The following is a 20,164-nucleotide window of genomic DNA, read 5'->3' as shown; positions in this document are numbered from 1 at the left end:
AATCTCAAGTCGATGTTCGCAGCTGCCTGCGAATCTCCTCGAAGGTTAATCCCTTTTGCGAGGTACGCGATTCTCCTGGATGCTAATACGGCTACGGTCAAGTAGCCACGTCGATGGTGGTTTGGTATCCTCTTAATTGCGTTCAGCCGGAACAGTCTCGAGAGTTCGTCACTGATTACTCCCTCTATGTCCCACTCTCTTCACCCTCCTCTCTTTACCATCCCTTCCATCTGCGCGTCGCCGCCCTTTCCCTTCGCATATGTACACACCAGAAATCGTATGCTCATGTGCAACAATAGAAAGCCATGTGTACGTAGGTGAAATCGAGGAGCAATTACCGGCGCAATCTCGCAACCTGAAGAGGATTGCCCCACAGAGAGAAACCGAAGAGAAGAACGGATAGGGAGAAGCGAGAGAGAGAGAGAGAGAGAGAGAGAGAGGGAGAGAGTGAGAGAGAGGAAGTTGGGAGGAGTAGCAAAAGGACGAAGCCAAGGGCAATGTAGTCGCCGATCTTGAGATTCTCGTTCATAATAAACGCTTATCGAGGGGATTGGCCGATCTTCGAAGGCTCGAAAGGCTTAAAGCCAAGTACCCTAATCTCAATTATCGTACGATCCAGTAGGAATGCCACTAGTGTCGATGGAACCCTTTCTCTAATCCGATGTTACCGTTCCACCCTTCCTCTCCTCTTCCTGGTCATTCCCACCCCCCCTCATCCTCCGATTTCGCTTTAATTCGAATACCCGCGGGCCATCGGTTTCGCTAAAATTATTCCTACGAATAGCAGCTTGCAACGTTACCTTGTCTCTGCGTTACTCCACCGTTACCGGATATCCGAATTACGTTTTCATTTGTTCTTGACAACGCGGTATATTCCAAAGTTGCAACGACTCGCCGAACTACTTTGGTCGGTGCAGGCCGATCTAGTCCGATCTAGCACGTTCAGCTTCTCGATAGCGTTTTCTCCATTTCTGTGGACGCTTATCGGACGCAGATGATCGGTGATCGAAACGCGTCGCGTCGGAATAACTTGGTCGCGAAAACGCAAAAGGTTTCGCGTGTTGGCGGACTGTACTTACACGCGCGTAGAAGGAGGAAATTTCATGGCTCGCGATAATCTGATTCAGAATTCGGTGCAGCTGACGCCTTTCAGCCTTAGCCGCGATACCGTTCGACGAGACGAGATTTCGCGAGGAAGCGGCGCGAATACGCGGAGTTCGATTTGCCTGTAATTTCTCTTTCGAAGTAGGCGAACAGCGGCGACGGTTTCTCGAAATTAAGGAGGATTCGGTGAGTGGTGCAGATAGGCGACGTCGGTGGTACGCGTCAACGTCACCGCTGTTTCCTCCCCTATAATGCTATCGCTTCCTCCGCCACGAATTATGTATTTCGTCGTTTTGTGATCGACGATGGGCAAATTTCACGGGCTTTCGATTCCCGGGCCACTTTCATCAAACGCGTTGATAATTCTATCCCGGTTTCAAACTCCGGGACGTCTCTCGCAGCTTTTCGACACGTACAGTTTAACGGTGTGTAGCATAAACCACCGTAGTTGGACATTTCCGCGGCTTTGATCGGTCTACACGGTCTCGTACTAGGGAGAAAGAAAGATAGAGAGAGAGAGAGATAGAGAGATAGAGAGAGAGCAGAACTTTCGACGGAAGTAAGGTACGCTCTCGACTGCTGACGACGACGACGACGATGGCCGAACAAAGGCCAGTCTTAGCCCGAGAGAACGTTATCATGTGTCGCGGTATTACGCGGCAGCGGTGTAAAGATTTCGGTTGAAAAGCAGGCAATGGTCGTCGGTCGTATAATCACGAATAGTCGTTTCCGCTTAATTCCGGATAGTATTTAGAGACGAGCTTAAACTCGAGAATGGGTCGTTATGATACTTCCGGCAACATTACCTGTTACGAATGGCGGCGACCGTGGCGCTAGCCAAAACCGTTTGAGGAATTTCCACGGCTACCATTTTCTGGCCACCGGCGAAATTGTTGGATAACTCGTGCGCGCGCCAGCTTGATATAAACTCCGCTTGGAATATATTACGCCGCAGAGAATATTTCTTAAGGACTTAACGATGTGACTCGTACGGCGATAATAATCGTTTTCCTTCCGACAGGACTTTACTCCGCCGCTTTAATAGAATTTAAAGCGGTCTTTCTTCTTCCACGAACGACGATTTCCCGTTTAAAGCGGTTACCGCACCGCAAAGAAAATTCATAATGCCGCCACTATAGTCTGCGTTACTTCGATCAAAACGATGGCAAACACGAACGAAAACGAATGACTGCGACAATAGCGTTAAAGTAAATTATACCGCTGACGCGATCCTCGCGAATCGTTTTTAACGATGGATCGATAGATCCTCGGAGCTGGATTTTAAGACACAGCCAGGCAAAAGCCGACAAAACCTAAGACGAGGCTGGATTTGTGGTTCAGACGCGTTCTCTCGCCAATCAGCACGCGTTGCATCGTCCGTCGACCTTTCACGATCTACGATGCTTTCCGTTTCACGAATTTACAGCCAATCGAGCCTCCTCTGGACGAGCAAAAACTTTTTACCGTTCCAGATCTTGAAATTATGGCTGCAATCGAATTAGCAGCCCAACGTGCCTTTTCGCGGATCAAAATTTTCCTCTCTACGATTCGCCGATCGATCCTCGTGTATGAAAAGCTGCGCGCGATTCTCCATCTGCGTATTCCAGATCGATCGATCTCTGAGATGATCGATAGCTACGATGCACGTTGCGGATGCAACGGAAACGCGCGTCGATTCGATCGTCCTTTAATTGACGTTACGTGCGAGAACGTCAGGCGTGGTATCGGCGTTTACGCGCGATGAGTTACATCGAGATCCGTTTGACGAGGGTCCGATCGCGTTAACGACACGCGTAAACGCACGAAGCGGTACGCCTTAAACAGTACGCGCGAATTGGACAGTTGGAAAGGAACTGTCATCTCGCTGCATCGTTCATCGAGACACGCGACGCACTTGTTTAACATCCGCGTGTCACAAATTACGTCGATTTCTCTGTTTCGCATCGCTCTCTTCCCCGTCGTCACCCTGCGTCCGGAATCGCGAAATTCAATTTCCTCGTCGTGCTTCGCGACCAATTGCTGGCTCGTCTACCGCTTACCAGCATCGAAGAAACACGGTATATAGAATTTCGAAGAACGAATTCCATTCAATTTCGTAGGTGTTTACTCGCGAGAAACGCGATCTGTTTGAGTTTCCACCTTACCGGGTATCTTTGATTCCGCGAGATCGGTTATATCAATAAAAATGCGAAACAGAGCTTTATAAGCAGCGTGGGTCTCCTGTCTCGCAAAATATCACGTTTGGATCTCGAAAGAAAATTCTTACCACTCTGTCGATTTAAATATTAACTCGCGGGTTAACGAGATATTCGTTGGAAATAACCGACGCAGAAACGTTTATGGCTCTTTGCACGTGAAAGCTACTCTTCGTTCGCGCAACCTCGAGTTTTCCAATCTTCCAACTGAGACACGTTAATCGCGAGTTTCGCGATGCGATTTTTTTTTTTCGCTCGATTCGTCGAAGTCGGCGGTTCGGGAGGGACAACGATCGAAGAAAGAGGCAATGATCTCCGTTAATACAGCTCGACTCTGCGGGGTGAAAGAGCGGCGTTCTTTAGCCGAAGGATAAAAATAAGTTGACAAGGAGGCGTGGTAGGACGGAAAAAAGCAGCGGGCTCGGTGGGTGAAAAAACCGGCGACGCCAGCGAGCTTTCGGCTGACGTCTGACGAGAGGCGGGCCGGAAGACGGAAGATCGGAAGTAAGCGACGAGGGAAACGGGTAGGACGAAAGAGGGATGAAGAGGGAAACGACGACGGGGGTAAACAGAGCTAAGTGAAGTTAACGACGGAGCAAGAAGAGCGGCAAAAATGACCCCGGGAAAATTACCGCACGCGAAACGGTTTAATGTCCAAAAAGATGAGCGAACCGGGAACGTAAAGAGGGGGACACGCGAGCAAGACGAAAGGAGAGAAGGTGCAGCCGCTTAATGACCATCCTGTACGTTCGTATCTCTTCTGGATAGCCTCTTCTCTTTCTGTTTTCGCTCTCTCCCCTTCCTGTTTCTCCCTTTCTTCGTCTTTTCCTCTCTTTTCCACCCTTTCCAGTCTTATCTTCTGTTTCTTTTTTTTCTCTCTGACTTCTGTACGGTTCCGTCGGTGGGTGCCGTTGGGACCATTATCTGTAATTGCTTTCCTTAATTCGATGCTCGTTGCTCTGCGTAAATGCGAATGGGAGAAAAAAAATTCTTCCAACGCACTGGGGAAAACAGTTAACCAACGTTGGAGGAAAAAGAACACGAACGCCGATCGAGTCGAGAGTTTCGCGACCGATCCGATTAAATTTCTGTCCCGATGCGTTACCGACGCACCCGTGAAATATGAAATCGATTCGAATAGGAACGTAACGTTCAAATCGGAGAAGAAAGGTCGTCGAGCTATTTAAATGCCGCAAGTTTCTGACTAATGTCTTAATTACGCGCTAATCGACTTTGGAGTTGGCTTGTCGGGCTGTCGGTCGTTTTACCGATCGAGTTCTGAGAGGAGTAGTTTTAATGCTAAGTAGCCGAGAGCCTGTCTCGTCTCTGCTCCTTCTCTCTCTCTCTCTCTCTCTCTCTTCCTCTTTCTCCTTCTCCTTCTCTTTCTTCCGTCTAATCGAAAGATAATCAAATGCAGCCAGAGAGAGGGAGAGAGAGGGGGGTGGGTGGGTGGGAGGGAGAGAGAGGACGTAAGTAATGGTCGTTTGTTCTTGAATGTCGAGAAGTTGATGTACGAGAAGTCGTGGCAGTCGGGTGGTCGCGCGCGGGCACAGGAGAAGAGAGAGCGCGTTCCATGCTCGCTCGCATCTCCCGCTTGCAAATTGATAGACGCTGCCGCGACCGTAAATCACTTTACTGACAATTGATTTGGTGCCCTCCGTTTTACCTCGTTGTAAACTCCACGCCATGCTGATATTTACGATCGCGCGTATACACACGATGTCACCCAGTGACTCACTGCGCGCTATCCACGACAAATCTTTTACATTTTTGCGTCATTCTCCTTCCTCTACATCGACTTTGTCCCCCGCCCCCGCATATTTTTTCTTTTTTTTCACTTTGCTAACCATTTTTAACGTTTTTCTATCATCTATCCAATAGACGAGTTTGAGCGCGTGGTGAAAATGAATAAACGCGTCGCCATACACTGTTATTTACGAGTTACGTATCTAGCTTTTTCATAACGACGACAGCGCGATGCCGTTCGGAAACAAAAAAAAAAAAAAAAAGAAAACTCTTTCTCGACATACGCTTCAGACTGAGGTAAATATTTTTTCTGACGGAAAACGCAAAGAAAAACCTTGGAAGAAGTAAACAAAGAAATAAGCGAATAAAAGAATTAATCGCGGAGCGAGAGTTGGAAAGCTCTGGATGTTTTCGAGTTATCGATGAAGACGTAGGCCGATTTCTTGGACTACAGTCGACACCGGCTAAGTAGCACAATGTACATAGAGACCGGATAATGGGTGTGGTGCATTCGTCTCGGTGTGTTGTCTCGGGGGTGGCGATTCGTCTTGCTTACTAACCTCGTCGTTGACACCACCCACTCGGGAACAACTACCATCCGTTTCAAAGGCGGCGCGGAACCCGCAGAAACCAGGCGGCAGCGACCTTGCCTGCTGAATCCCCGAACGCTTTGTTAATCTCCTTGACATCGGTGCCGGTCACTATATTGATCAGGGTCAACCTAACGCGGCTCGTTTCTCTTTGAACGCGCTTTCTGTTCGATTAAGCTTACGCATGACAGTCCATTTCTCATTCTGTCACTTTGCTTATCCCTTTCTTTTCTACGAGTTGACTTTAAGCTCTGGTCGATTTCTTCGCAAAGCATCTACTACCTTTTTATGAACCTTGCGGACGATTCTTTGTTCGTCGATGGTCAATTATATATATATATATATATATATAAATATATTTCTAGATTCATTTAGGATCGGTATTTAGGATCACGATTTAAAGGCGTAAAAGCGAATAGAAGAGAGAGATACAACTTACCGGTACGTTTCTCGGCGTCGCGATAGGTGACCTCGCTGAGAATGACTGGTTGACTGCGGCCTTTAGCGTTTACGGCGTAGACCGCGACGTGAACGCCTGCCTCGACGGACGCCTCCAGACCGGCCAGAGAGAAATTCGGCTCGTCTACGTTGGAGACGTTGTAGAGAGGCTGGCTGCTCGATAGGAAATCCACGTCGCCATGGTACACCTCCAGGATGAATTTTTGCGGAAGTCCGCCATCGTATCCGGCCACGCATTTCACCTCGACGCTGGTGTAAGTCTGGTTCGCGAGCGTGCAGTTACGGACCGGAAATGGTTTTCCTGAAACGAGAACGTCACCGCGGTTAAATCCGTCACGACGCTGCTCGGCTGCGACCACGTTGTTAAAATTTTACGAGCTAACGTCGCACGTTTTGCCATTTTGATTCGCTCTTCCTACCTGTACCACCCACACTTTTCTCTTTCTGCGATTATTCAAACAGACGGGGCCACTTTTCCACGCAGTTCGATTCTCCGGGGTAGAATCGATTCTCGCGATAGCGTTGACTTTCGCCTGCACAGCTCTAGAGACGCGCGGCGGTCGGTTATTTCGTAGAGCGAAAGTTGACGTTCTTCCGCAAGCTTCGAATATTAAAACGAGCCGACGCGTGAAATTGCTTCGTAAAGGATTTCAGTCTTGGCTGGCTCTTTAGAACGTTACGATTGTAAACGGACGAGGTCCGCAGCTGGTCGCTCGGCCTTTTAACTCGCAATATTCCACAGCTACTTTGTGCGAATCCCTACGCTTTCAGCAAGCTCTGCGAGCTTCCTTACTGGAAACGAAAACCGGCGCGCCGCTCACACCGAATACTCGGATCAAGAGTCGCGTCCTCCCTCTTACGTGCAAACGGTTATTATCCTGCCTTTCCCATCCACGGTCCAACCAACGAATCAAACGAACGGCGAAGATTATTTCCTCTCTGATACACGTGCCACTTTCAAGTTCTTTGGCGCTGGATTCCGGTGCATCGTCGCTAGTCACGCGTCGCGCGTCTCTCGTATGGCGAGACGCGCTTGTTCGTTGGAAGGAAATTTCCGCCGCGCGATCCACCTTCTTCCTCTTTTGTTGTCTCTGTCGCAGGCTCGTTTGTCGCCCTTTGTCCGGTAATATTTTCTGGATACTTTGTACGCGCTCGAAGGTCGCTCTACAGGTTGGCTGAAAGCGTGCGAGACCGTCGGCTCTCTGGAAATCAAGCTCACCCGACCCCGGGTGAAAAATGTTTGCGCGTCTACGAGTGGCAAGGATTTAGTGTACCGGGATAGTAATGGTCACAGAGATGTCCCGCACTTTTTCTTCTTTTCGTTCGTTCCATCTCACCTCGTCCCGTCTCCCGGCGTTGATGCAGTTTGTTGCATCCTACGAAAATTCTTTTTCTCTGCCGCCACTGAAAGCGCAGTTGCACCCGTGATTCGCCTGTTTTTCGTTCTGGCCCTTCGCCTCGCCCGGCCATTTCCCTCTCCTTCCCTCTTCTTCCGTCTTTCATCTTTTTTCCCCTGCTCGCGCTTCTCTGTCCCCACGGTTCTCGTTCGTTCCAAATAAAATTTCCTTCTTCTTAAACAGACAGCGAAGCTATCACGAGTCCGAGAGGCAAGGAGAAAATAAATATTGTTCGTCTTTTCCGTCGACGCGAGTAAACGGACGGAAAGCGAATCCTTCGGCTCGACTTTATTTCGCTTTGCATCCTATTACCCCTCGTACTCTTTGTTTTTTCCCGCTTCAACCTATTTACAAGCCGCTCTTCGCTTTTCGCTCGCAAACGCCAACCTCTCTCGTACATTTCATTCGCGTTAATCGCGAAACCGCCGCGTGCCATACCTCGCGTTCTTTTCGACGAACCGTTTCGGTTCCTTCCTAAGATATATCGAATTTTACCAAGGTTTCATCCCCGCCTGTCGTTCCGCGGCCGTTGTTCAATTTATTTTCATCCGGTTCATAATACATGTCGCGCGGTTTCGCGGCGAGGCGGTGAAACGCCATGCCATCCCGCGCCGCGTCGCTTTTTATCTCAACCGCGATTGAAAATTCTATTCCCGATGCACCGACTCCCTTCGTTTTAACTTACTCGAATGGCTATCTGAAAAATGGAAACGCGAAACGGCCGATGAATCTTTCTTTTTATTTTTTTTTTTTTTTTTTTTACCATTCGAGCCTAGTTGCAGCCGCCTCGCCTTGCTGCGTCGAGTCAGAGTCTGTTATTTAATCAACATCGGCCCGAGGTAATGACGTTCTCGCGTCAGCGATTTCTTCCTTTCGTTTTTGAAATTTCGCCGCGTCCAGCGGAAATTCGCTGGAAAACAGTTTTTTCACGGTGCAGCGGCGATCAATGCACGAAAACCAGGCGAATAACCAGCTTAACTTTCTTTGACCCGTGTTAGCCTGCCGCAGTCCACGAGCTCTGCCCGTGTCGCAACATCGAACATCTTTCCAACCACCACGCAATATCCGATATCAATACCGACAGATTTGAAAATAATTTCGTTTCGTGGAGGGTCGGTTTCCGGGTCGCTGCGGATGAATCAGAGCAGCCAAAGGTTACGACAACAGCCACTGGGTCTAGCAGAATCGACGACCGACCGACTAGCCTCGATTTCACTCGAAACTCTACGTCGCTTCGTCAACCATCGAGTGCACATTGCTTCGCGACATTTCTTCCAACGCCAAGTATCGTAAGACATCGTAAAAAATTGTTTCAGTCATCGATGCGTTCTAACGACGTTCGATTTGTACAAGGGATATTCAACGGATCCCCTCGAATAACACGTCCAAGATCTTTGAAAATCTGCGAACGAATAAGCGATAAATCGTCCAAAGAGCACCAGTTTGCAACGCGCCGTCGCTTCTTTCATTCTCTTAGCCGCGACCGATCTTTTTGCTGGGTAATTCCTCTGTCGAATAAAGGAAAAAAAAGGGCAGAGGATAAAAGTACGTAGGTTGGGGGTAAAAGGGATGAAAATGCGCGTTGCGAGGGTCGTACAAAGAAGAAAGGACGCCGATTTGGCCGCACGTGTGTATTCGTCAATGTCAATACGTTTTCGGCAGGTCGTCGTGTCAACGTCATTCTCGATCACACGCGGAAAAAAAGACATCGAGCCGAGGCCGCGCGGCGAAAATCCGCTCGCGGATTAATGTCGGTTTACCGCGCGATGATTGGTAGCATCGCATTGTACGCGCGGCGATAATTCCCGAATATCTGTCAGGATTTTGACCTCTCGTTTCTGCCTGCGCCTCTCTCGGAAAAGAAGGTCCCTTGGAAAATTGGTCGCAGCTCGAGCAACGGCTCGAATGGCTTCCAAAAAATTCGCTTCGAACGCACGGATCGGTTATGCTTGTTGATTGTTTTGCACCTATTAATCGCCGAGCATTAATTCAATTAATTTATTTTCAATCAATCAAATTTCCATCACATCGAATATACGGCAGAAGTATATACACGCAGATGTATTATTACCAGATGATGTTTATCAACATGTTTATCGTGGGGAAATTCGTCGGCGCGTCGCGTATAATTCCTCCGCTAATCGATCGATTATACCGACGCGTTAGTGTTAATGAACGAGCGTATCAAGTATTCGGACGGACCGATTAATTGATTCTGCCGATAGCTTTTTACGCGAGTGTTCTTGCGAAAAAATGCAATCGTAACGTGATATAATGTGGTAGCTGGCGCGGATAAATAATGGTCGGTTGCGTAAAAAAGCGAGTAGGAATCGATAAAGAGTGGGATAAGTGGTCGGTTAACGGTGATACCGGCAGCTTGATTAACGATCGCTTTCCAACTAATTGGAAGGATCTTTAGAAATGGAACAATCTTGGTTTCGAAAGGGTAAATAATTGAGGCGTTAATAGTCTTGGTGGTTTGGTACGGTCCCGAGGGTGGCAAGAATGCGGCGCTCTTTGAATAATTTACGCAGGTCGGACTTTCGAGCTAGAGTTGCAGCGGCCCAAGCTTTCCACTATTTATTTCGCGTTTTACCATCGATTCGATTCACAACGTACTTGAAATTTGGAAAAAAGCGCCGCAGATTGCAACGTTGCTGTTTGCACGCGAGTACAATTTCAAATCACCGCCTTTCTTCCCTCCGATCTCATGCAAATGAAATACCACGTCGTTACGCCGATTCTAAACACTGGGATTTTTGTGCGGTTTGCGAGAGATTTCGGCTGATCGCGTTGCCTCGAGATTCTCTCCACGCGGAATTTTTTCTCCTCTTCGTTCCGTCGCCATACTACGCGTCTACTTGGAAAGACGAATAGAGCGAAGCTCTCGAGATATTTTCCAGGCAGTTTGTTGCGAGTAGCACGACCAGTCGTCTACAAAGTGTCTTATTTGCACGATTTCAGGGGTGGACGAAACGTAACACGGAAGGTTGTAGTTTAGCAGCGTAAACAGGCTGGTTTCTGACGGTAGAAAGGATTTTAACTCGATTTCCTGACCACTCGAAGACTCGAGATCGAGCGCGAGGTCGCTGCTACTCGGCTGATGTAACATTTACTGAGATCCGGTAAATACTTACCGGCGGCTATCAGCTGGAAGAGACACGGTCTCGCTTGTGTACCAACGAAATTGTCCGCCCAGCACGACAGAGTACCGTAATCCAGCTCTGTGGTCGGCGTGTACCTGAGCACGCTCACGCCGCTTGACTTCTCCATCGAGAATCTGCCCGGTGCTACTTCCAACGTCTCTCCGCTGTTGTTGAATTTCCATCGGAAATTGTGCGCTGGCGGATCGGCCTCCACTTTGCACGCGATGTTCAACGATTCGCCCCTCGATGCTCCGACCACCACGATCCGGTCCTCCTTGCAAACCGGCGCGACTGAAAAATATTTCGACCGTGAATCTCCCCCTTTTCCCAATCACCACCATCTATCGCCGTTTCCGCTGCCTGCTTTTTCAATTCCAGTCACACGAGAATCGAACGCCACAACCGCGCCACGCGTTCCACTCGATCGAACGTTACGTCGGAAAAGTTGAAATGTAAAAAAAAAAAAAAAAAAAAAAAAAGATTGGAGCATCCTCGAAACGGCGACATTTAGCTAGCATCGATGGAACGCTGGCTTGGAATAATCAAACGCGTTGCACGACCTGTTACGCGTGCTGCTACTTACGAAAACTGAGAACCGTTTATTTAACCTTTCTGCTGGAAAATTTTCCAAGCATGCCTCGCAGAACTTTGTCACGAGGCAGCTTTCGCTCGGATGAAATCGTTTCGCGACTGATGTAAAAAGATTTCCCACCTACAACTACTGCCACCTTTGCCGAGCTACCTTTCCCGTGATATACATTTCTTCCAATTTATCCGACTCTCCTATCTCCACCTGCATCCGTCTCTTCTGCCGCTTCGGGCACGTATCTTGTCGTTTGAAAGAAGAAAAAGGATTATGACTTTTTAAGGCCACTTGGCAACAAATATCGCGCAATTGCTATAGACAATAGCGAAACCAACGAAATTTCCAATGATTGTTATTCCCAAACAAGATTATCGAACGAACGGCTATTTCTCATAGCTGCAAGTCCGATCGTTCACGGGTTCGATCTTTGAAATTGAAGAGCGCGAGTAAAATACGGTTTTGGAGAGATGGATGAGACAGTCATGAACACAAAGCGACAGGATCGTGCTCGGAAAGCAAAGAATACTTCCGCTACTTTTGAACGTAAGTCCGTTTATGAGTCGAGGCAATCTTCGAGATGGCAATTTTCACGATATGGCGAGGTCCTAACTTATAGTATCAAGCTACGGCCCCAATTGATGCATCGACACTCACAGTCACGTGCAACCTTCTATATCCTTTGCGTTAGTATGAAATAAATTCCAACTTAAACTAAGCTGCATTTTACGAAGCGTTAATTCTGATTCTGAACTATACGATATTCCGTCGATTTGCTCGCGCGAATCATTTAAACATATACTTATCGTTGCTCTAACGTTAAAAGGATCGAACAATTATTATTATTATTATTATTATTATTATTACTATTATGGATATTCATCTTTCTCGCGAAAGAGTAATCAATACCGAGCGCGTACGTGCGAAGGTTCTAATCCATTTTTTTTCGCTTTTTGATTTTTACGCGCGCCGCGATATATGCTATCAAAACTTTCCTGTTGACTGATTATTTGGCGCAGGGTGGCGTCCAGCCTTGTAATTAACTAGTGCTTTCCAAAATCATTTGCGACAACCAACTGGCTGGACGCTTTTGAAGAACCACTTTCCGGCTCCAATTATGTACTACCGTGGATAGCGTGTTCATCCGAATGATGGGAAATGATAATGTATCACTTGTCGGGTTTCCCTTCGGCTGTGCTCTGTCGTGATGAAATTGGGACATGGAAAAATTTCCACATTTGGAGGAGCAATCCTGTTACGTAGGAGGGATTGTAGAAGGAATTTTAGCAACGGGAAAACTCAAGCTTCCTGGGAATGAGAAATTGTAGCGATAAAAAATAACGCAAAGGTGTCAACAAAAAGAGATCCAGGCGATAAAACGAGAACAGGACGGGCAGCGAAAAAAGGAAAGTTGTAGGAATAAGAAATACAGAAGCGAGACACGAGAAAAAGAATTTCAGAAATAAAAAAGAAAGCTTGAAGATCCTAAAAGTGTAGTAGCAAGGCGGTTGGAGTGACAAGCCACGTTATAAAAAGAGAAGAGAAATAACTAACAGGTGACCAGGAAAAATGGTTTACAGGAATGAAGTTTCCAAGAATAAAATAGAATTTACAACGCTTAGGAATAAAAGCTGCTTTGCATCTTTAGATGCATGCTATTTACGAGGAAATCGAGGGAACAGGTTGGAAACACGAGAACGAAAGGTTGTGGACAGAGTCGAACCGCAAAGTTACGTGAAAATCACACGCGACCGATATCGTGCCGCGCATAGGTGCTATCTGTATGACTTATTGCCGGTCATTTCGATGCGACTGATGTACGAGCCTCGCACTTTACGCGTTTAATTCGTTTCCATTCGTTTCTTAGTACGAGCGCGAATAAATATTTTCTGTCATTACTTTTTCCATCCGCAATCGCTGGCCATTTCTTTTCGATATTTTCTATTCAGGTGTTTAACGATTCAACGAATAAATGACAAAAGACTCGGTGAAACGATATTGCTGCAACGAAGGAATTAAATTGCAAATGTGTCGGCCCGGACGGCTGACTGAAATAAATATAAAAGAATATCGGGAAGTATTGGTTAAAATGCATATTGACGGAAATCGTTGATGCGGAGGAAAAGGCGTCGCGCTTTCGTTCTTTCTTATCGAAACCGAGCGAACATCGCGAACAGAAAATTTGACGAGGAAAACCGGTTGACACTGGTTTCCCTCGGTAATTAACGCGGCGGACAGAAATCCGAGTCCGTAACTCGAAATTTAATGAGAAGAATTATCGAACGCGATGTCGCGATACACGTTATTCGAGTAGCACGAATATCGGTAAAACGTTGCTACGTTCGGATGCAACGATTTAAGAACCGGCGCGCTCTTTGATTTTATACAGCTTGCGCGCTCCGCCTTTTTTTTTCCCAGACTCTGCTTAATTGCGGGCAACGTTGTGACATGTACTTTGAAACGGCTTTCAAAAAATATGCTCATTCATCGAATGGCCCTTTGAACCTGTTCGTTCCGTTTTCCCTCGCGTTTATTCCTAGTTTTCTCTGATGAAAGGAGCAGCTTTATCGGATGATTTGCGTGTAATCGTACGGGCACGAAGTCGTAATTTCTCTTTTCGCGGAATTAATCCAACGCCCGTCGTAAATCTAACTCTTTTCGTTGGAAACGCGCTCGTATATAAGCAGATAATCTAAATTTACGCAGGCGAACGCTTCTGGTTCAAGTATCATCGGCGTATGGCGTTCCGTAAGACCGATCAACGCGTCGACATTTCGATCGAAGTTGGCTTAAATCCCGACCGAAGGAAACCACGCCGCTTCGAGGCGGACGTGAATAGCCTAAAGCAAATGTCATTCCCAGGATCGGGGCGATGATGTAATAACCGGGAAACTAAATTCAGATACGAGGTTGACTTCGATTCGCAAACTCCCGCGAGATTGCTGCTTATACTGGCTCGTTTCCTTGTCCTTTACGAGGCCGTCAGGAGCCGCAGTTAAATATCGGGCATCGTGTTTCGGGCTTGTTTTCACGGCGCATCTATATTCGATGTCGGAAACCGTTCCCATTCTCCGTGCAGAATACGCGGCCGAGCGTCGATCGGCCGACTATGTTTTTACGATTTCGCGTTAACGTTCGCCTATTCTAACTACGATTTAAGTGGGTAAAAGTATCGGGTAAATGGTCTTTCGCGTGCAAAACGGTCAAAATCACTTCGAGCCACGAGCACGTTTCTGCTAGTATCGCGAAACGAAACAGTCACGATCCAGCAGCGGTCGAGGCTGTCGTCGCCCGGTTAACGGCGTACCCAACGTGACGACGACCATCGGATCAACATCGATGTCGATATGTTGGATATGTTGGGCAAACGGTATCGATACGTGGACAAGCATAGAACGATCGCTGGTCCGATACCGCGGCGTTAAACGTTCGGTTTATCGAAACGAGCGTCTGTGAGAAGAAACATCTATCTTAGTGTATCGTTTTTTAAAACCGACATATTCAATTTGTACATCGCAGTGCCGAGGTACGAGAGCGTTGCTTCTCGAGGTCGCATCGCGGGTTGGCGGTTTGCTCGGTGTAAAACGGGAATTGGATATCAAAAATGTAGCTAAAACTAAGTACGACTGAAATATTCAGCTGGAATAAGAGGAAGAGGAATTCGGGTTGGCTGTTTCGGAATAAATAGACGAAAGTAGTACAGGTGAAGCGTATGCGCGAGAACGGCGTTCGTTGCTCGTCGTTGAATGCCGGCTTCGTTACCGAATACCGAGGAAAATCCTCGATTAAGTCCGCTCGATTAAAATAAAGTACGCTCCGAGGCGGATCGTTGAAGTGGTTCTCGTGACGAGCCGCGGAGATACTCACACTTGACGCGAAAATGAAGAGGCTCGCTGCGAGTTTCGTTCAGGTCATTCGTTGCGGCGCACACGTACTTGCCGGCGCTACTCCTAGTCACGCTCTGAAGTACCAGGCTCTGATTCGACCAGATTATCCTGGCTGACGTATTATGCGCCAGTATTTGGTTCTGCAAACAAGAATTTTCGTTTTAAATACACCGGCCTCTGTCGGTCGGTTATTAAACGCGTCTTAAACTAGAATCGATAGGAATTACGCGACGTTGCGACGCTCGTTTATTTTAAGAACGAAAGGAAAAAATCTACCTATTGTTTCTGTTTCTTTTGTACTCTTTTTGCCAAGATGAAACACTCGTGAAAGGAAGGTATCTGCATCGGCTTGGCAGCTCGACTTTGATCCATTTCTTTCTCGTTCGTGCTCGGGCTAACAGTAGATTTCGAATCGCGATTTCGTTTCTCGTTACGGTCTGCCTTCGCGATAAATTAGAGATAAACATGCACCGAGCCGTTCCACCCAGGCGTCTTCCTCGCCATTCCATTGTCGGTCGTGTTATCATCTATCAGCACCTTTTTCTACTCAACGCGAAACGTGTGCATTTTTAGAAGTAATTACGATCGTCAAGGACAAAGTTAACGTATATCGTGGTTCTCCATCGGCGAGGGACGACGGCCGCTATTTTTTCTCGTTATAAAGTTCGGTTATCGAGGAAGAAACGTCGCGGCAGCATATAGAAGGGATAAATCCTTTATTATTGCGAGCACGTTACTCGGCGAAAGAGACTGGAGGAAAGAACGTGGCACGATAACTTTTACGGTCAGGGATGTTACGCTGGCCGCCGTCTTTGTTACAAATTTATCCGTTTCGACGTGGCGCGACACAGCGGAGAAAAGGCAAGAAGAGAAATCGGGATGGGAGAAGAAAAAGCGAGCTCGGGCGAGCGTTGCTTCTCTTGTTAGTTAACGTCTCGCGTTTCCTGCGAAGCTACGGTATCGCTCGATATCGTGGACGAATAATAACGCGGTATTCTTTATCACCTGAAATCCTTTGACTTTGTATTCCTTTGTGGGAATTGACAAGGAAACCGACGGGAGAAACGGAAGTCCAGGCTGACGGCTTATCAACCGTCGAGCATGGCTAAGGACGATACAACGGTGCACTTAGTTGTTTAATCAAACCGGATGAAAAGAGTCGCTAGTTTCGTTATCTTTTGTACCGTTCCTCTTTTGTCCCGACTAACGAGGAGACGAAACGAATGCATTTGATTCAAGAATTCTTTCCTTCTCCGGGAAAATTAACATGACAGCGATGAGCAACCCGGTGGAAAAAAGGCCTCGACGCCTTGCCGACGAGGCCGAGAACGAACGGCTACATACGAACTACGTCTACCACGGCTATGCAACGAGAACAGGCTATCGTCCGTATACCCACGTACGCTTTCACGCGTGTAAGTACTTATTATCCACGCTTTATAGCAAAGCGAGCGCGTCTTTTCAAACTAGCACGATGCCAGGTTTAATTAGGCCACTTTGGGACAGAGTTTCGTTCTATCTTATTTCGTTGCTGTTCGCCCCGTGCAACAAAACGAAGAACGAAGCAAACGTAACGCTCTGTTATTGCAGAGTTGTCTGCAAGTTGCAGTGAACTCGATTCGGCCGTCGTATGTCGATCGTATTCCTTTGCCGAAGTATTTCGCCGGGTATTTTCGTTTAAACACCGAGTCGACAAGCGGAGAACACGACACGCCCAAAAGTTTCTTCCGGCTCTTTCGGCTTGTTTCGGTGGATCGCGTTTCAATTAGCCGACGGGCAAAGGACGATCGCGAATCATGGATCTCGTTCGCAGAGAAACGCTCTACCGAAAGAGGCAAGGGTTAGAGCCAACAAGTAGGTAAAACCGGGACACGGCTTACTAGCCGAAGACCGTGCCAAATGCATCCGCGCCTGTTTAATCGGACGAGAGACGTCCTTCGAACTTGTCTTTGTCTCTCGCCAGTCGTCCTCTTCCTCGTTTAAATTCCCCGTTGTACTTGTCTTCGTTTTTTCCGTCTTCGTTTTGTCTCTTCTTCTCCTCGCTTTTCCTATTTCTCTCTCTCTCTCTCTCTCTCTTTCTCTCTCTTTTTCTCTGTCACACTCCTTTCATTCCTTATATCTGTTTCTCTGTCTGCAGCTCGTTTTCTCCATTACACCGATAGACTCTCTTTCTTTTGTCCCCACTCCTCCGCAGGAATCCGTTCGCCGAAGATAATTCGAAATCGATTCGAAACGAGGCCATTTGAATCTCGGAGAAGGTGGCGCAGACTGTCAGAACAGATCAAGATTTCTTCTCCTCCCGCGAGTCTTTTTTCCATTCCCCTTTTCCGCTCCGCTTCGAGCTTGTTCCTCTTTCTTTTTTCGTCCACCCCCTTTGGCTTTGTTCGATTGTTTTATAATCTCGGCTCGCAGCCACATTCTCTTGCCGGAGAATCGTGTCCTTCGTCGGATAGGTTTCGCATCGACGGATGAGCACTTAATTACTCGCGGTCGATCGACCGTCCAGGAATTTCAATTCGTCTTTATCCTAATTCGTGTTGTTGATGTTCAGCGGCGAATTAAAAATCGAAACGAGGAATTCCGCTAGATCTAATCCCTTAAAGAATTTAATCGGATGGGAAGATCTCGGATACGATCGATAAACTCGGCGGCTCGGAAGGGTCGAAAATACGTCGACTCGATCGAGTCGGATTGTAATCTATGCAACTTGCCTCTCTTCCGTGTTCCACGGTCCAGTCAAGGAGCTTTAGCTCGCTTAGCATAGGTTAAGCTTCGGTTAAGGCCGGAGGTTTACCTTCGATTTACTAGCCAGTCAAGACTCGTTAAACGTTATACTTCGTTAAGGGGACTAGAAAAATTTATGACCAATACCAACAACTTCTTTTCTTTCCTTCTTTTCTTTAAATTCGCGCAGTTCGTTCACCGAGTAACTCGCAGCTTTACCGTTGTGAAAGAACGATCGTTAATTTATAAAGTCCCGTTACAAATTCTTTCGTTTATCGTGCACACGATATACCGAGGAACTCGGCTAAAGTCAACGATCGTAGACTCGCCGTTTTCCGAATCGATACATCGATAACCGTCTCTTCGGGTCGCATATTACCTACGTTTCGCTTTGAGAAAGTAGCTGCAAACTTTGACGTTTCTATTCGAGCGCCTGGCTGCCGTTCGTTTCCTACCATTTTCTCTCCAGCTGGGACTCCCCTGGACCTTTCCACGTTTCCTCCTGTGTTTTCCCTCGTCGTTTCATCACGCCAGAAACGAACCAACGATACAGTTCGAGAGCTTTCGTTTGTCTTTTATCGTTTGCGAACCAATTCCAACGAAGGCTAGTAGCCTGGCTACCAGCCACCTGCCACCCCTGCACCTTCTTCCACCATTTGTCGTGCGTACTATCCTCCCCCGTGTGTGCAAACAGTCCCGTTTCTTTGCGTTTCGTTGCAACTATGGGAGATCGGAAGCGAGTCGCGCTCTCAACTCCTAGAGAAACCGACAAATTGAAAAGCGGCCAATCCCCAGACCGACTGTCCCACAGGTCGAAGATTGGCCAACCGACGAGCAAAATTCGGATAACGACGCGTCGATCGGATGCTGCGCCGCGTACCACTTCTTCCATGGTTTAGACAGCTTGCATAATGAGTTCGTAACCGCGCACGCGTTAATTAGAACCCCTTAAGGATCGCGTTCTAGATTCTGGTTTGCCGTTATTAATTCCATTTTCCTGTTACGGTTTCGCCGAAAACGAGCTGGTCCTTTGATCCTGCTCTCGATGGAACCACCTGCGCGAAACATTTTCCTTCTCCTAATCAGATTTCGCAGGGGTAAACGAGGATCGCCCAACTTGGTCGTTAAATCCATTCTCTGGATATGGATACTCCATCGGCGACTAACTTGTTTAACCCTTTTCTGTCAGCCGCCCATCTCTACACCGAGACATCAAAGAGCTCGTTACGCGTGAACACGATCCGCGTGAAATTTACATTTCCATGTAGATCGCTTTCGCGACTGATTTTACGAGGCTTTAAGCGCCGACGTGTCGTAAATCGCGAAGAGTTGCGAGGGCGCGTAATTCGTTGCAGCGGTTCTCACGACGCTTTGGCAAATTAAGGTTACCGAAACGTTTCTTCCCCGACCTGGTGATGAATATGGGTTACGGATAGAAAACTTGGGTCGAGAATGGTGTCGATATTCGAACGGTATCCAAAGCGGCAGCAGGTCAGGTCTGAGGATACTAAAACTTTTCGTTTGAACCTGACAAGAGCGAGGCGGGCAAGTGTGCGCGGTTTTATGCAACGGGTCTAGCCGCAGGAAGAGACAGTTGGAACGGAGCCCAAAAGCCCGGAGCTTCATTTTGAGAATATTCGGAATCCGGTATAAGGGTGGAATTACTCGTAGCACGTGGTACATACAACCATCCGGGTACAATGGGCCAACGGCATTGTCTCGTACGTCGCCGTTACATAAAGTAGGTGTTAACCGTCCTTTCGTACACGCTCTCGTGATATTCCGTACACGCATCCTTCCAAGGTTAGCCGATGCAGCCGCCTTGGAAAATGGAAAATGGACGAATCTCTCGCTTTATCGAAGATCGTCCGATAACGGCTTGCATACAGCACCACTGTAACTCTGTTCGCTTTAACGAGTCCGCTAGGTTATACGTAAACGTAAATTGTCGACCGTTTGTCGCGTTTCCAGGCAAATCCCCCGGGTCCGAGTTCGCGCCACGTTCCTCTTCTTTTCCTTTCTAATCTCCGGCAACTGCGACTTTCTTAACTTCCATGCTGTAGTTTTTCCTGTACCGATGTTAAGTCGGCTCCTACCATGGCGAAACGAGCAAGATGTTATCGACGACACCCGATTACGAGGAATCTTTTGGAAGTGGATCGGCCGAGGACAACACAGAACCATCGAATATCTGGCTCGTTCGATCTCGTCGTAGAAGCTCGGTTCACCTCACCTATCCCGTAAGATTCATCGAATTTCTTCTTGCATTTCTATCCTAAAAAGGTTCACCGGTTTCGTAGGATACGTTCGTCTCTCTAGTCCGATCTAAAGCT

The 20,164-nt window shown here is 47.6% G+C and overlaps 2 protein-coding genes across 3 annotated transcripts in view; one reads left to right on the top strand and one right to left on the bottom strand.

Annotated features, from left to right (window-relative positions):
• The window catches only part of LOC126871696 (nephrin-like), a 253,004-nt gene that overhangs the window by 8,911 nt on the left and 223,929 nt on the right, over nt 1-20,164 (bottom strand). For both annotated transcript variants that reach the window (XM_050630776.1, XM_050630775.1), the window contains exons 10-12: nt 15,088-15,247; nt 10,629-10,928; nt 6,075-6,395 (exon numbers count right to left, since the gene is read on the bottom strand). In XM_050630776.1, the coding sequence (XP_050486733.1) occupies nt 6,075-6,395; nt 10,629-10,928; nt 15,088-15,247 (781 nt within the window). The remainder of the gene's footprint in view (nt 1-6,074; nt 6,396-10,628; nt 10,929-15,087; nt 15,248-20,164) is intronic.
• LOC126871772 (uncharacterized) overlaps nt 1-20,164 on the top strand; it is a 102,506-nt gene that overhangs the window by 23,053 nt on the left and 59,289 nt on the right. The gene's annotated exons all lie outside the window — the stretch shown is intronic.

Source organism: Bombus huntii, chromosome 12 (assembly GCF_024542735.1).
Source record: "Bombus huntii isolate Logan2020A chromosome 12, iyBomHunt1.1, whole genome shotgun sequence".
Taxonomy (NCBI): Eukaryota; Metazoa; Arthropoda; class Insecta; order Hymenoptera; family Apidae; genus Bombus; species Bombus huntii.
Note: the sequence above shows the minus strand (reverse complement) of the source record. Positions and strands in the feature narration are given on the sequence as shown.